Consider the following 17,223-nt stretch of genomic DNA (forward strand, 5'->3'; position numbering starts at 1 on the left):
TTTTTCTTTTCTCCCTCTATACATATAGCTTTGGAGTTTAACCCTTCTGCCAATCCAGAGTCAAGCACAATATTCCAGAGGAACTCTCAAACAGATGGTGAGACAACAGTGTCTGTAGCTCTGTTTATTATCCTGTGGGACTTTGTTTAGGCTTCTTTGAGCTATTCTCTTCCTTTTCTCAATAAAAACTCAAATATCCCAACTTTTCAGTACCCATCTTATTTTTTCTTTGTACCTATCCAGATGGTACCTAAGTGAAGGAGCCAGGTAAGTGCCTAATTGTTTCCTTTGTTAAAGTAGCCAAATCTCAGGACAGTTCCTATTCAAATATTTGGGGATTTCTTATTTAAAATCAGAATGGAGGTTGCCACGGGAGAGGCTATATGGTATTCTTAATGGGCTGCTTTAAGTCACCTTCATAGAAGCTGCTTAGTTTCTTCTAACTGTAATTTGAACACAGAAGGAAAAAGAAAAAAGGAGAGTGCTTAAAATAATTGTGAAAGGTGTGAAATGTCACAGCCGGGGCTGCAGAAAAATGGTTGTGTGTGTGTGTTTGGGGTTTCTCAAAGGAGTTTACCTATGAGGCTCTGATTACTTTAAAATTCTTACTTTAACAGAAAATGTGTCTCCAGATTTATTCTGGTGACTTAACAGACTTTATTTACCTCCTTGTTCTAAAAGGGAGGTGGGGATTGGTTCATGGTCAAAACTTTCAAAAGACATGAAACGTCAATGTAGACTTTTAATGTGTAATATAAAGATTGCAGGTTAAAATGTCAGACCTTCCCTGTAAGAGTGTTTGTTGCCGTGGCTCCCCCTTTGTCCCTTCCCCTCCTGACAATAGCATCTTGTTCAAAGATAAGAAAGTCACAGTTTTGGCTGGGCTTGGTGGCTCACGCCTGTAATCCCAGCACTTTGGGAGGCTGTGGCAGGCGGATCACCTGAGGTCAGGAGTTCGAGACCAGCCTGGCCAACATGGTGAAACGCTGTCTCTACTAAAAAAGAAAATACAAAAATTAGCTGGGCGTAGTGGCGCCTGACTGTAGTTCCAGCTACTCACAAGGCTGAGGCAGGAGAATTGCTTGGACCTGGGAGGTGGAGGTTGCAGTGAGCAGAGATCACGCCAATGCACTCCAGCCTGGGTGACAGAGTGAGACTCTGTCTCACAAAAAAAAAAAAAGGAAAGAAAGGTGGAGTTTTTTAGTCTCTACACTGCTGGCAGAGGCAGGGGATGGGAGCCGGTAGAAAAGAGAAAACAATTAGTTGGTTTGCCTCTAAAATTTTGCAAAGAGATGAATCTAAGTAAAAGTAATTCCGGGTAATAATATGGTTCTTGAATAAAAACTGAAATTTTCAAAATAGAAAACATTGCATCATAAACATATTAAATCCAGTTGGCTTATTGGTTTCATTTAAATGCCAGAGATTTCATTACTGTAGAGGAAATGTCTTATAGCTCTTCTATTTAAACTTTGGTTGGGCTCTTAATTTTTAAAGAGGTAGGATAATTAAGACTCATTATGAGTGTGACTTTGTAACTTGGAAGTACTATCTTCACATTTCAAGATATTTAAGGATTGCTTTAGAATAAACAAATGCATTATGTGAATTAATTGATTGTACCTTTATACACAAAGCATGTAAGTACTTGTGTAAACTTATACTCTGCTTGGTGATGTTAGGAAAGCCTGATGGATGTTACACACCAGTTAGTAGATGGGTAGTGTTGGATGAGAGCCCAAAAATGACTCTTTATTGTCATTCTTTAGGACTACACCACAGTTTATGTATGTCTCACTTGGCCCTTTCCAATACAAATAAGGCCTGTGTATGTTCTCCCTACGTATTGCTAATGAAGAAATGAAAACTTAGAGATATCACATGACTATGGAAGACAGCTACTCAAGAGAACTAAGGTTCTGTGTCCTCAGAATGAAATGGAAGTGACAGATATGATGAATTTACTTTTTAAAAATTTTAAAAACTCTAGAATACATCTTATATTTTGCCTATAAAATAGACCTGTCTTTTAAAACTTACTGCCATCTTGATTTATTTTATGCAAAGTTGATTTTACACAACTCAAAGCCAAAATTTACCTCTTCTTTTTTTTTTTTTTTAAATAAAGGAGGGTGTCATTGTGTTACTCATGCTGGCCTCAACTTCCTGACCTGGGTTCAAGTGATTTTCCCATCTCAGCCTCCTGAGTAGCTGGGACTACAAGCATGTGCCATCTTGCCTGGCTCTATCTTATGTCTATACATTCATTTCAATGGATAAGAATCAAAGTAGAGATAGTGAAATAGCCTAAATGCAGCAGTCGAATAAACGAGTTGATAAATTTTTATCAATGATTACATCTTTTTTTCTTTTCTTCCTCTATGCATATAGCTTTAGAGTTTAACCCTTCTGCCAATCCAGAGGCAAGCACAATATTCCAGAGGAACTCTCAAACAGATGGTGAGATGACATTGTTTTTTCTGCCAAGAGAAAGAATAAAAGCTCTTGTTTGATCAGGTTATAGAAAGTATTTAGAAAAACTCATATTGGTTTAAATTTTTCACCTTTTCACATGTTCACTTGTCTTATTTTAATATGTGATATACTTTCCTTTAGTTGTTATGATGTTAGTGAAAACGTGTAACCTTTTTGTTTATACATTTTGCCATCTTTTTATCAACACAATTAACTTGTCATGTGATGGAGGAGTCATGGATTTCTCTTTATAATTCTTGGATTTATCTTTATTTATAATTAATGGATTTATCTTTATTTATAATCCCTTTTCCCTTGCTCCAAAAAGTACACTTTAAAGATGAATGATAGAACTTAGGCTTCAGCTTGGTTTTCATTTAAACAAATTAAAAAACATAGTTGTTTATCATCAGGGATTGAACCTGTGATTTGGGCCTCCTCTTACACAGTCCTCTGACCACATTCATTTACCACATCCAAGTTCATGCTACTCAAAAGTTTTAGGTTATTAACTTTTTCATTTGATGTAATGTAAATTTAAACGTGCCCTACTCCTGCTTATTTCCCTTAATGTTATGTTAAATCCTCATTTATTTGCCAACAAGCCATACACAGCCAAGTTTTCCAGTTGACTTAAACAGCAAGAATACAAGTAAGGGTTCTATAATAATGTGCGAAGTAATGCGGCACAGTAAAACACGGGAGTTTGTAACCTTTGTTTTTATAGTTTGAGTAGACTTTGCCCATCTTGAGTCAGTTATTTCTGGTTAGAATTTGTCTTCATTTTTTACATTACTATAAAGAGATACCTAAGGCTGGGTAATTTATAACAAAAAGAGGTTTAATTGGCTCAAAGATTTTCAGGCTGTACAAACATGGCTTTAACATCTGCTTCTGGTGAGGGCCTCAGCAAACTTACAATCATGATAAAAGGCAAAGGGGAAGCAGGTGGTTCCACATGGTGAAAGAGAGAGGGGAAGGGGGAAGGTACCACACTCTTTTTTTTTTTGAAATGGAGTCTCACTCTGTTGCCCAGGCTGGAGTGCAATGGCACAATCTTGGCTCACTACAACCTCCATCTCCCAGGTTCAAGCAATTCTCCTGCCTCAGCCTCCCGAGTAGTTGGAACTATAGGTGGGCACCATAACACCTGGCTAATTTCTGTATTTTTGGTAGAGACAGGGTTTCACCATGTTAGCCAGGCTGGTCTGAAACTCCTGACCTCAAGTGATCTACCCGCTTCAGCCTCCCAAAGTGCTGGGATTACAGGCTTCAGCCACCACACCTGGCCAGTACCACACTCTTTTAAATTACCATAATGAGAATTTGCTTATTACCACGGGGATGGGACCAAGCCATTCATAAGGAATCCACTACCATTACCCAAACACCTCCCACTAGGCCCTATCTCCAACATTAAGGGTCACATGTTAACATGAGACTTGGAGGGGCAACATATCCAAAACATATCAGAATTGTATTTCCCAGTTCCTTCCAGAGCCATGGGCTTCTCACACCTAGAGAGCATGGAAGCAGTAAAAGAAAAGCTATTCCATGTCCCTCACTCTTCAGTGGTAGGAACTTTTGCCTACAAGGCCCTTCCAGCATCAAAGGCAGAGGCAGTGTAGGAAACAAAGCATGGCCCAAGTCCCTCTTGGGGCTTTTCTTATTCTGGCCTCTTTTTAGAGGAAAAAAAATGATTTTTTGTGCTGCAGACACCATGTCCAATTAGATTTGTATACTCATTTTAACATCAAAATTTAGGCCAGGCTCTGTGGCTTACACCTGTAATCCCAGCTCTTTGGGAGGCTGAGGTGGGTGGATCACGAGGTTAGGAGATCAAGACCATCCTGGCTAACACAGGGTAACTCTGTCTCTACTAAAAATACAAAAAACCATTAGCTAGGTATGGTGGCACGTGCCTGTAGTCCCAGCTAGTCAGGAGGCTAAGGCTAAAGAATTGGTTGAACCTGGGAGGCAGAGGTTGCAGTGAGCTGAGATCCCGCCACTGCACTCGAGCCTAGGTGACAGAGTGAGACTCCATCTCAAAAAAAAAAAAAATTAAGATACGTTACTTTCCAGTTGTGTAAAGACCGTTTTTTAATTTTGATTTGTTTTTAGTGACATATTAGTAGATAACCACTAAGTGTGGTTCAAGATGTTTACAGGGATTCTGTTGCATCTAGAGATAGGTGTCTGGTCAGGAAGTAGTTCTTAGAGCTGTTAGCTCTTAGAGTCTGATAATTAAAGTAAGCTATGTGTAAATGCAGAATGAGAGAATACTAATGGATCATGGCTCATATATGCAACAGTTAAACTTTTTATTAGCTAAATTTTTCATCTGGCCTAATTTTTTTACCCTTTTCTTTTGTACATGAGGATTCTTTCATTTGTATGTAATAGAAACAAAAAGTAAACTAAATGAAAAACTAAGTTTTTAGATTTGACTTATGAAATTAATCATGCCAGATAATTTAAATTATAAATTATTGAAAAAAAATTTTTTTAATGGAATTTTGTCTCATTTTACATAGGAGTAATCAGTAAGATGTTAACAACTACTTTTATTTTATGGTATTTGTATCAGAAGTGACCAGTTTTTTTTTTTATTCTTAGTTGTAGAAATAAGAAGAAGCAACTGTACAAACCATGTAAGTAAACACTCAAATAGTTAAGAAATTGATAGTCTGACATAAAAGGATGTTTCTCTTGATTTCTTTAAATTACAATGTGGATCTGGTGGTGGTAGCATGGACCTCTTTTTGTGGATTTTCTAAATCTCTTCTATTTTCCTGAGTATTAAATTTATCCAGAAAAGTGTTTAGCTTAGCGTGTCCACCTTTTAAAGATTTCTGACATTTAAGTTAAATTTCAATAGTCTGGTTCAAAAGATCTGCCTTAAGGCTGGGCATGGTGGCTAACGTCTGTAATCACAGCACTTTAGGAGGCCGAGGCAGGCTGATCATCTGAGGTCAGGAGTTTGAGACAACCCTGACCAACATGGTGAAATTCTGTATCTACTAAAAACACAAAAGTAGCCAGGCGTGGTGGTGCATGCCTGTAATCTCAGCTACTCAGGAGGCTGAGGCAGAAGAATCACTTGAACCCAGGAGGCGGAGGTTGCAGTGAGCCAAGATCGTGCCATTGCACTCCAGCCTGGGCGACAGAGCGAAACTCTGTCTCAAAAAAAAAAAAAAAAAAAGTGCCTTAAATATTTAATCTTATTTTTAATGAAAGACCAAAAATAGAATAGTTAAGTTAATTGCCAGCGCTGTCTATTGACTTTCTATCACAGCAGGTAAAAGCGTACCTTCCCCGCTACACCATGATCTTATGTTTCTCCCTGTTTCTTCCAATTGTAGCACACTTTTTAATTAAATCAGTAATATTTACATGATTATGACTCTGCAAATATTATTCACTGCTAAGTCATATGGTGTTTTCACTGTGCCTCTGCATTCCATGTCCTTCATCCTGTCTCTGAAACAGTTCTGAAATCTGAGCACTTCTGCAATTCTCCTGGATCTTCTTTTTTCCTAGCCTGTGTTAGTTTATCTATCCAAATATCATTAAGTAGCCTCTGGGTGCTCTGTTTGCTTTCACATCCATTATTTTTTAGCATGAAGCTAATTTTCTGACTACATTCATTTGCCTATTTTCTAACAGCTGTTTTTCCCCCAAGTATTGTAGCATTTATCACATGCCTTTCAAAGATATTTTCCATCTGCGAAAACACATCTGTTCCTTTTTATGTGTGTGTGGGGGGCAACTTTCTTTGGCCTTTTGTCATCCTAGTTCAATATAGCGTGGGTTTCCCTAGATATGCTCGATGTCTGCTTTTCTGGGCTAACTCCTTAAAGTCTTTTGGGATCTCACGTAACTGCTGTCTTGTGTGGGATCGCCTGAGTCCTAGATTCTGTGTTTCCTTCTGTCCTGTTATCGTCTCTAGTTGTACTTGAACACATTTTCCTGGGTGGAGATGTTAAAATCCCTTCTCTTTGATAGAGAGTACACCTCTAGGTTGAATCTAAATTTTATGGTTCTGAAGACATTTTGCAGTTGTGCTCTTATTACAGTGTTGTTTTTGAATCTATTGCCAGTGTGGGATATGTTATTTACAACCAGGTTTTAGTTATCTGCGGAAGCTTTTTAGAATCTCTCTCTCTAAGGTTCTGAAATTTTATAACAGCTTGTTGGGGATCTTTTCATTTTATTGAGGCTACTAAACCTGCAGACTATCTCTTCTTGAGAATTCTTTTTTATTTTCTCTGTTACCTTTTTACTGATAGTCTTGTTATTCAGATGCTAGGCTGCTTAGACCAGTACACCTGCATTGATTTTTAATTTTTCCCCTTCTATTTTTTTCAGTTTGTCTTTTTATTCTAGTTCTGGGATATTCTGTGACTTTATCCTCTACTATTTCTATTGAATTTTATATTTTTTGAGAGTGTTTTAAGATTTTTTTTTAAGTTTTGCTCCTGATTTTGACTGGTCCTATCAATTCCTTTTTTCTATTGTTTTGATCTCTTTTCTTGGAGGCTTCCCTCCAATGTGTGGTGGTCCCTGGCCTGCTTTATTTGGAAGCAGGATTTCTGTTAACTGATAGCACTCAGTGTGAGGCCTTAGAAGCCTGACTAGCTTTTCATTTGGGAGACCTCAGTGTATTATCTGGGGATCTTTATTGAAGACATTTCAGTTTCTTCTGAGAAGGATCTCCCAATTTTCTGCCTGGAAAGTAAAAGCAGGCCTGGAAAGGAAAAGCAGAGTTAGCCAAGAAAGTTGGAGTTCCATTTTTGGTGTACAGTTTTCTTTATATCTCAGGTTTAAGCCATGGTATCTCTGAGCCAGAAATTCTCAGGTTTGATATATCCAGAGAACACACATCTAAGTTTCTTGTCAGATGGAAGGACAGGTGGACTTGGGGCTCTAGTTAGAGATTTGCAACTGACCTTGCTGGCTTTTTTTTTTTACATTTTACCCTACTTTCCAAAGTGCCATTTGCCTGTAAGTTCACAACCTGCCTTTAGTTCTGCAAGACAAACTGGCTTGCTTCTGTTCCAGTCACTTTCTGTAGGCACCAAAGTTGTGTTTCTGTGTTATTTACCACTCCTTTGTCTACTTTTTATGTCTCAGCATTTATTAAAAATTATCTCTGTCAACCTTCTGTGCTGGTCATGGGTGTAACCTTTATTTTATGACTAATGAGGCTTCCGGAGGGAGACGAAATAAATTTGTGGTCAATCTATTATATTTAATCCAAATTTAGGACCTGTGTTTAAATCAAAGTCTAATTTGAGTATAATGATATTAAGCCAGAAAATTTTTTAAATTAATGAATCTATAATAAGCATATTACACTTTTCTCCTAAGGCCTTGTTTAATATTTTCATTCCAAGTTTATCCACTGCCATATGCTTCCCATTACTTCACAACATAAATGGAGCTGTTTTCCTGAATGCCCAAGGTGTTCGAAATATTTAAGTTAATTAAGATTTGTTCATTTTGGCCGGGCGCGGTGGCTCACGCCTGTAATCCCAGCGCTTTGGGAGGCCGAGGCGGGCGGATCACGAGGTCAGGAGATCGAGACCATCCTGGCTAACACGGTGAAACCCCGTCTCTACTAAAAATACAAAAAATTAGCCACTGCACTCCAGCCTGGGCGATAGAGCGAGACTCCGTCTCAAAAAAAAAAAAAAAAAAAAAAAAAGATTTGTTCATTTTTAGCCTGGTCAACATAGCAAGACCTCATGTCTACAAAAAGGTTAAATAACAAATTAGCCAGGCCTGGTGGCATGCGCCTTTCGTATTACCTACTCAGGAGGCTGAGGCAGAGGATCGCCTGAGCTCAGGAGTTTGAGGCTGCAGTTAACTATAATTGCACCACTGCACTCCAGCCTGGGTAACCAAGGGAGACCCTGTCTCGGAAAAAGGAAAAAAGTTACTAATTCTTTAAAAACGTAACTAAAATTTGTCTTGCCCAAAAGGAGAGTGAAAAATATGAACTTTAGTCTTTGTTTTATTTTATGTTTGCTGAGAAAAATGCTGTACTTTATTTATTTATTTATTATTTCCATAGGTTTCTCGGGGAACAGGTGGCATTTGGTGACATGACTAAGTTCTCTAGTGATGATTTGTGAGATTTAGGTGCACCCATCACCTGAGCAGTATCCGCTGAGCCCAATTTGTAGTCTTTTATCCCTCACCCTCCTCCCAGCCTTTCCCCCAAGTCCCCAAAGTCCATTGTATCATTCTTATGGCTTTGCATCCTCATAGCTTAGCTCCCACGTATGAAAGAGAACATGATATTTGGTTTTCCATGCTGAGTTATTTCACTTAGAATAATAGTCTTACTTCCATCCAGGTTGCTGGGAATGCCATGAATTTATTCCTTATTATGGCTGAGGTGGTATTCATCATAAATATATATATATATATATATATATATATATATATATATATGTATGTATATCACAGTTTCTTTATCCACTCATTGATTGATGGGCATTTGGGCTGGTTCCATATTTTTGTAATTGTAATTTGTTTGAGTTCCTCATAGATTCTGGATAATAGCCCTTTGTCAGATGTATAGACTGTGAAGATTTCCTCCCACTCTGTGGTTGTCTGTATACTCTGCTGATTGTTCCTTTTCCTGTGCAGAAGCTCTTTAGTTAAGTCTCACCTATTTGTTTCTGTTGCATTTGCGTTTGTGTTCTTGGTCATGAAGTCTTTGCCTAAGCCAGTGTCTAGACGGGTTTTTCCAATGTTATCTTCTAGAACTTTTATGGTTTCAGGTCATAGATTTATGTCCTTGATCCATCTTGAGTTGATTTTTGTGTAAGGTGAGAGTTGAGGATCCAGTTTCATTCTCCCGCATGTGGCTTGCCAATTATCCCAGCACCATTTGTTGAATAGGGTTTACTTTCTTCACTTTATGTTTTAGGTGGCTTTGTTGAAAATCAGTTGGCTATAGGTATTTGAGTTTATTTCTGGGTTCTCTATTCTGTTCCATTGGTGTATGTGCCTATTTTTATATCAGTACCGTGCTATTTTGGCAACTATGGCCTTATAGTATAGTTTGAAATCAGGTAATGTCATGCCTCCAGATTTGTTGTTTTTGCTTAGTTTTGTTTTGGCTGTGCCGGTTCTTGTTTGGTCCATATAAATTTCAGGATTGTTTTTTCTAGTTCTGTGAAGAAGGATGGTGGTATTTTGATGGGAGTTGCATTGAATTTGTAGATTGCTTTTGGCAGTATGGTCATTTTCACAATATTCATTCTACCCATTCATGAGCATGGGGTGTCTTTCCATTTGTCTGTGTCCATGACTTCATTCAGCAATGTTTTGTAGTTCCCAACGGCATATCAAAAAGATAATCGGGCCAGGCATGGTGGCTCACACCTGTAATCCCAGCACTTTGGGAGGCTGAGGCGGATGGATCATGAGGTCAGGAGTTCGAGACCAGCCTGGCCAACATGGTGAAACCCCATCTCTACTAAAAATACAAAAGTTAGCCAGGCGTGGTGGCGCTCACCTGTAATCCCATCTACTCAGGTGGCTGAGGCAGGAGAATCGCTTGAACCTCGGAGGCAGAGGTTGCAGTGAGCCAAGATCACTGCATTGCATGCTCCAGCCTGGGCAACAGAGCGAGACTCCATCTCAAAAAATAAGAAAAAGATAATCCACCATGATCAAATGGGTTTCATACCAGGGATGCAGGGATGGATTAACATACACAAGTCAATAAATGTGATACACCACATAAACAGAATTAAAAACAAAAAATCACATGATCATCTTAACAGATGCAGAAAAAGCATTTGACAAAATGCAGCATCCTCACTTGTATTCAACATACTACTGGAAGGCCTAGCCAGAGCAATCACACAAGAGAAGACAATAAAAGGCATGCAGATCAGTAAAGAGGAAGTCAAACTGTTGCTGTTTGATGATGATATGATCATATACCTAGGAAACCCTAAAGACTTCTCCAAAAAGCTCCTAGAACCGATAAATGAATTCAGCAAAGTTTCAGGAGACAAAATTAATGTACACAAATCGGTAGCTCTGTTATACCCCAGAAGCGACCAAGCTTAGAATCAAACCAAGAACTCAACCCCTTTTCTGGTAGCTGCAAAAATAAACTAAAATAAAATAAAATACTTAGGAATAGACCTAACCAAGGAGGTGAAAGATGTCTACAAGGAAAACAACTTTAGTATTTTTAATGGGTTAAAATGAGAGGCAGCAGGTACAGCAGAAGAAGTCAGTGCGTGGGCATCCGCATCCAATGGGTACTGCTCCTTTGATGGTAAGGCTTTGATTTTGACTTACTAAATTACTAGGTACGATTATTTTCTAGTTTTTGTCATTAAACCTTAAAACTACTAAGTAACCCCTTCCATTTCTTGTTAAATATTGTAAAATTTCATACTCTCATTTATGCTGACTGACGTTAGATCATTTGTTTCTATTTTGTGACTACCTTAAATAATACCTATAAACAGTAAACTGTTAGTAGTGTTTTTGCTGTAATTAAATGTAGTAAGACTTACCTTCCAAATGATAACTGAATTGTCAAACACTTGTCGAAGTTTTGGATTTACTCAAAATTCTATGCTCAGCAGGTGGAGGTAGGAAGAGTAAGGGCCCTCCCTTACTCTTATGGAGAAGCATACTTTCTCATGAGGGGAATACTCTGCAGGAATTAGCATCTTGTAAGCAGTGGTGAATTCAACTAATTAGTGTATAAAAATACATTTTTTGGTGTGGCTGCCGACAAAGAGATCCAAGAGGGTAGATGGAGTCGAGCTTGCTGAAGCAAGGAAAGAGAAAAGCAGTATTCTAGGCAGAGAGCAGGGGTAGAGCAGGAAAATGGCTAGGTGCAGCTCAGATGATTTATAGAATGAAATTGATCAAGTTTTGAAGTGAATGCAAAGTATTCTCTGAGAGTCTCATTTGAGTCATGTCTTGGCAGTCTTATTTAAACATGAAGTGAAAGTTAGATTTTTTAAGTTGTCATTTGTTTTCAGGGTGTGAGAGAATATTTAAGTGATACTCTTTTTATCCTCCACATAAGAAAATAGGACTAGAGAAACCTATGGCTTCCTCACTTGTTGGTGGCCTAGCAGCCCTGGCACACAGAGCCTCTGAATCTGAAACACTTCTTTTGTAACAATATCACCTGAAATAATACATTTAGGATTAGTAATTTAGTAAATGCATTAGTCTTGTATTCACTGCAATAAAATGCTCTTGTAGCAGGATTATTTAATACACTACATTTTATCGTAGTAAATAAATAATAGAAGGGCTGGGCGCCGTGGCTGACGCCTGTAATCCCAGTACTTTGGGAGGCTGAGGCAGGCAGATCGCGAGGTGAGGAGATCGAGACCATCCTGGCTAACACGGTGAAACCCCGTCTCTACTAAAAATACAAAAAGTTAGCCGGGCATGGTGGCGGGCGCCTGTAGTCCCAGCTACTCAGGAGGCTGAGTCAGGAGAATGGCGTGAACCCGGGAGGCGGAGCTTGCAGTGAGGTGAGATCGCGCCACTGCACTCCAGCCTGGGCGACAGAGCGAGACTCTGTCTCAAAAATAAATAAATAAATAAATAAATAAATAAATAGAAATTCTCGGCTGCTTTTTATTGCTGTAGAAAAAAAATGAAATCTTATTTTAAACTTTTTTTTTTTTTTTTTTTTGAGATGGAGTCTCACTTTGTCTCCGGGCCTGGAGTGCAGTGGCTCGAACTCGGCTCACTGCAAGCTCCGCCTCCTGGGTTCACCCCATTCTCCTGTTTCAGCCTCCCGAGTAGCTGGGACTACAGGGGCCTGCTACCATGCCCGGCTAATTTTTTGTATTTTTAGTAGAGACGGGGTTTCACCATGTTAGCCAGGATGGTCTCGATCTCCTGACCTCGTGATCCGCCCGCCTCCACCTCCCAAAGTGCTAGGATTACAGGTGTGAGCCACCGCGCCCGGCAAAGCCGACTTTTCCCATTATTTTTAATGGTAATTCATAAAATCCTTGTTAGGTTTGATGACAGGTACCATATTAAGGGCAGCATTTTATAACCCATATCTTCAACATCATCTCTGGAAGTTGAGAGCCTCCAATGGGTTTTCTATAGAGTGCACATGATACTACACTCAGGCAGTTCGTGGAGTGTAAGACATATCTTAGTGCTTTGTCATTTGACATTTTAACTGAGAAAAAAATACACTTTGATAAGTTTGACTTACACTTCCCTTCCCCTTCAGGTATCTACTGAGCGTTTCAGTCAACAATACGGCTCGTGTTCGACAATATTCCTTGATGACAGCACAGCCAGCCAGCATTATCTTACAATGACAATAATATCGTGAGTACAACTATGCTGCCGAGGGACAGATTCCTTTATTCTAAAACTATTTCAGCCATTTGGTTGTCCTCTTCAGCAATCAGCTTAAGAAATTGGAGTCAACCATATATTGATATCCAGATTCTAAATATTAAGTATCAGTTTCTCTTTTAATCTTAGACGTCGTGGTGGAAGGAAAAATCAGTTAGCAAAGAAGCAATCCCAGAAACAGTGTATCTTTTTGATGCCTTTATGCCTTTAGACAATGTTGAACACAGTGAGAAGGATAGGTTCCCTTTATTGAATGTTTTTTGTGGAAACTTAGTTTTTCACTGCATCATAGGCCCAAATCAGTGTGCACTACTTTGCACATTATCCTTGGAAGAAGGAACAGCTTTTCTTCTTCTGGCACCACAGTGTATCTGCATTTGAATTTCTCCCATTGTGCATGAGCACCTCGTGGGCCACAAAGATGCGCTTTGAGAGCACCCCGAGATGAAGTTTATTTTAAAAGGAACAACAACCAACACCACCACCAGCTCCACAGGGGCTGTCCAGTGTACATTATTCTTATCTCCTTGGGTTATTAGTCTTGATTTTTAGAACACAGTTTGGAAAGTGCTAATTTAGAATATTAATGTCTTTATCTTTAATTTAACTTTTCATTCTGTAAACATAACTAGCTTATAAACAATTTTGTTTCAAATGCACTAGCCTTTTTAGCTAATTCAATTGTCAATAACTTTTACTTCAATTAAAAGTGGCAAGTTTACACTCATAATAATGTCACTTTCCTCCCTCCCTTTTAACAATAGTTGAGAGGAAATTGTGTTTCGAACAAAAACTGGACTCAAACTCTGTCTCAAGTCCTGAGCTTTGGGACCTATTGAGTAATCACTAAATGTCTGTAGTCAGCCAAGTCTCTTAAATCTTTGAGCACACATACACAAAAATTACTTTGACTAGAGTCCCTGGCTTCTTCTGAGTTCCAAAGATTTTGATATGTTAGCATATAATTCAAAAGCAGCTTTGAAGATTAATTTTGCCGAAACTAATTTTGTGCTTTTTTCCTCATTATTCTACTTTTTAGAAGTCTACTTTTGAGAGTATAGTAAGTTTTAATTTGCCACCAGCAAGTTTGAGAAATAATCATTTGGTGTATTCACTATTGGTGAAATAAAGTTATTGAACAAATTAATAGGGCAAATTGTCTTCAAGAAGATATTTTGAAAAATGTTTTATCATGAATCAGTAGTGCACTGTTGTCAGTGGGATAGGTGGAACTCGCTGAGATCACTTATGCAAGGTTTTTTTCAAAATACAAGTCTGCAAACACATGTATCTTCCCATCTCCACTTTCCCTCTGTCTCTAGGCACTGAGAAGCCTTTTAGGAAAATCGGGATGGATGTGAGGCATCTTTCTGTGAAGAAAAGCATCCCAGAAGATTCTGATTTTCACCCCAGCTCAATCATTCCAAATTTTGCTGCTGATTGAAATCACCTGGGAAACGTTTACCAAGAACCTTGATGCCCAAAGCCATACCCAATACTAATTAAATTAAAATGTCTCATGTTGAAGATGGGGCAGATATTAAAGCTTCTCAGGCGATTTTAATGTGCAGCAAAGTTTGAGAGCCACTGCTTAGTTTGAGTTTAGGACGAGAAACTGCTCCTATTTGGTGGGACCTTGGGCAAGTCAGTTTTAAGGTCTGTTTCCCTGATCTGTAAAATGAGTGTTGAATTAAATGTCACATAAGGTCATTGGTCCTTTCCAGCATGTAACTTTAAATTCTGTGATTTTAAAATTATTTCAGAGATGAAAACTACTTGAAGCACTATAGACATATCCATCTTACCTGCTAATGTTACAGGCTTTTTAAAAAGTGCTCATATTGTGTAGACCTGTTAGTAGAATTGAGATTTGCCTTCCCTCAGTTGTTTTGAGCTTCACTCTACAAAATTAGCTGGGCGTGGTGGTACATGCCTGTAATCCCAGCCACTTGGGAGGCTGAGGCAGGAGAATCTCTTGAACCCGGGAGGCAGAGGTTGTGGTGAGCCGAGATCACACCATTGCACTCCAGCCTGGGCAACAAGAGCGAAACTCCATCCACCCCCACCGTAAAAAAAAAAAAAATTATCTGGGCATAGTGGTGCAAACTTGTAGTCCCAGCTCCTTGGGAGGCTGAGGCATGAGAATCGCTTGAACCTGGGTAGTGGAGGTTGTGAGGAGTCAAGATGGCACCACTGCAGTCCAGTCTGAGCAAAAGAGACAGACTCTGGGTCAAAAAATAAATAAATACATAAATTAAACCGCATGGGACGAAAGGTTTCGTGGGTAGAAAAGCATATAACAGGGAAATCTGTTATTATTTATATATTGTAATCACCAACAGAAACGCATCTTCTAACGGCATATTTCCTTGCATTTTGGTTCTCATATTTTTGTAAAAAACAAAGAAATGAAAACAAAGTGCCCTTATGGTACTGTTCTGAACTAGAAGATTTGAATTTCAGGGCCGCTAGGAGAGTTTCCTCTGCCCCCCTTTTAAAAAATGTCTTCAGGCCTAACAAATGATAACATCTATTGTTATGAATTTTTTTTCCTTCCACAGTGTGACCTTGGAGATACCTCATCATATCACACAAAGGTGAGCTTTTTAGAAACCTGCCTTGTTATTCTAGCTAATTACTTTGAAAGATATCAAGCTCAGTGTTAGGTCACAGCTCCAGACATCATAAGCTGTATTGTGCCTACTAAAATATCGAAGCAAATTATTTGTATTTTCTTTGTTCCTTAAGACTCTCATAATTCTTAAATGATTGAGAATCTCAAAGAGTATGTGTTTATATTGATTATATTGATATTTAGTGTGGTAGAATTACACAATTGAAATTTTTTCAAAATCTATTTTTAGTTTAGATTTCACAGCCTTACCACTGTTGATATTATGGGCTAGATAATGCTTTGTTGTGAGGACTGTCTTGTGCATTGCAGAGAGTTTAGTAGTATTCATGGCCTCTACCAACTAGATGTCAGTAGTAACCCATGACCCAGGTTATAACAACAGAAAATATTCCTTGAGAACAGTATTGTTAACAGAAATTTTTCATTGAAAAAAAACTTTTCTACAACAAAAAGTTGAGTAAAAAGTGTGTCATGTGTTTATATTATTTAAAGTCTTTCATGTTGAGCTTAATAGGAGACAAATGGATTCTCTAGAGCTTTCTTTGCAATTTGCTTTAAAGAAGCAATAAGAGGCTGGGCACGGTGGCTTACGCCTGTAATCCCAGCACTTTGGGAGGCTGAGGCGGGCGGATCACAAGGTCAGGAGATCGAGACCATCCTGGCTAACACGGCGAAACCCCGTCTCTACTGAAAATACAAAAACTTAGCTGGGCGTGGTGGCACGCACCTGTAGTCCCACCTATTCTGGAGGCTGAGGCAGGAGAACCACTTGAACTTGGGAGGCGGAGGTTGCAGAGAGCTGAGATCGTGCCATGGCACTGCAGCCTGGGTGACAGAGCAAGACTCTGTCTAAACAAACAAACAAAAAAAGCAATAAGCTGGTGGAGCGCAGTGGTTCACACGTGTAATCCCAGCATTTTGGGAGGCCGAGGTGGGTGGATCACTTGAGGTCAGGAGTTTGAGACCAGCCCGACCAACATGGTAAAACCCGCCTCTACTGAAAGTACAAAAAATGGCTGAGCATGGTAGTGCATGCCTGTAGTCCCAGTTACTTGGGAGGCTGAGGCAGGAGAATCGCTTGAGCCTGGGAGGTGGAGGTTGCAGTGAGCCGAGATCTCGCCATTGCACCCCAGCCTGGGTGACAGAGAGAGACTCTGTCTCAAAAAAAGAAAAAAAGAAGCAATAAGATGACCTAACCTCATGCAAATATGTAGTTGGTAGAAGGTGTATTTTTAAAGTTTTCAGACAGTTGTGGGTATTTGTTAAAACACTAAATCAAAACTTCACAAGTGGTGGTTTCTTAAATTAGTTACGGTGGCATTTTACATATTAATAAATTTATTCCATCAGTACTCATTGATCTTTCTTGCACAGTAAATGGATCTTTTGCTCCATACTTGCATTTATAATATCATGCATTAGTTACTTGGAATATATTGGTTTATGTTTTATTGTGTCAAAAATCACTTTTAGTTTAACCACCAATCTTACTTTAACATGCCTTTAAGTATTGAAAAGCTGCCAAGCCTACAGTAGAAGGAACAAGTTTTTCAAAGTCCACAGGAAAGCTTAAATTTTATCATTGGGAACAAATAGGTATTTCCCTTGAAGTGACAACCTCTCACTTCATTTATTTTTGAGAGTGATAGTTGAACTGGTTTTTTAGACCGAGTTTCACTCTGTCACTTGGCTGGAGTGCATTGGCATGATCTCAGCTCAAGCAA

General features: G+C 38.9%; 1 protein-coding gene across 3 annotated transcripts in view; it reads left to right on the forward strand.

Annotated features, from left to right (window-relative positions):
- Positions 1-17,223, forward strand: part of LOC738814 (arf-GAP with GTPase, ANK repeat and PH domain-containing protein 5) — a 29,370-nt gene that overhangs the window by 2,453 nt on the left and 9,694 nt on the right. For 2 of the 3 annotated variants that reach the window (XM_063780652.1, XM_054660101.2), the window contains 4 exons: positions 29-97; positions 2,392-2,460; positions 5,092-5,126; positions 15,426-15,461. In XM_063780652.1, coding sequence (XP_063636722.1) covers positions 29-97; positions 2,392-2,460; positions 5,092-5,126; positions 15,426-15,461 — 209 coding nt within the window. Of the gene's footprint in view, positions 1-28; positions 98-2,391; positions 2,461-5,091; positions 5,127-12,733; positions 12,835-15,425; positions 15,462-17,223 lie in introns of all 3 variants that reach the window. The other variant, XM_063780653.1, reaches the window with a different exon arrangement.

The sequence above is a fragment of the Pan troglodytes genome, chromosome 8 (assembly GCF_028858775.2).
Source record: "Pan troglodytes isolate AG18354 chromosome 8, NHGRI_mPanTro3-v2.0_pri, whole genome shotgun sequence".
Taxonomy (NCBI): domain Eukaryota; kingdom Metazoa; phylum Chordata; class Mammalia; order Primates; family Hominidae; genus Pan; species Pan troglodytes.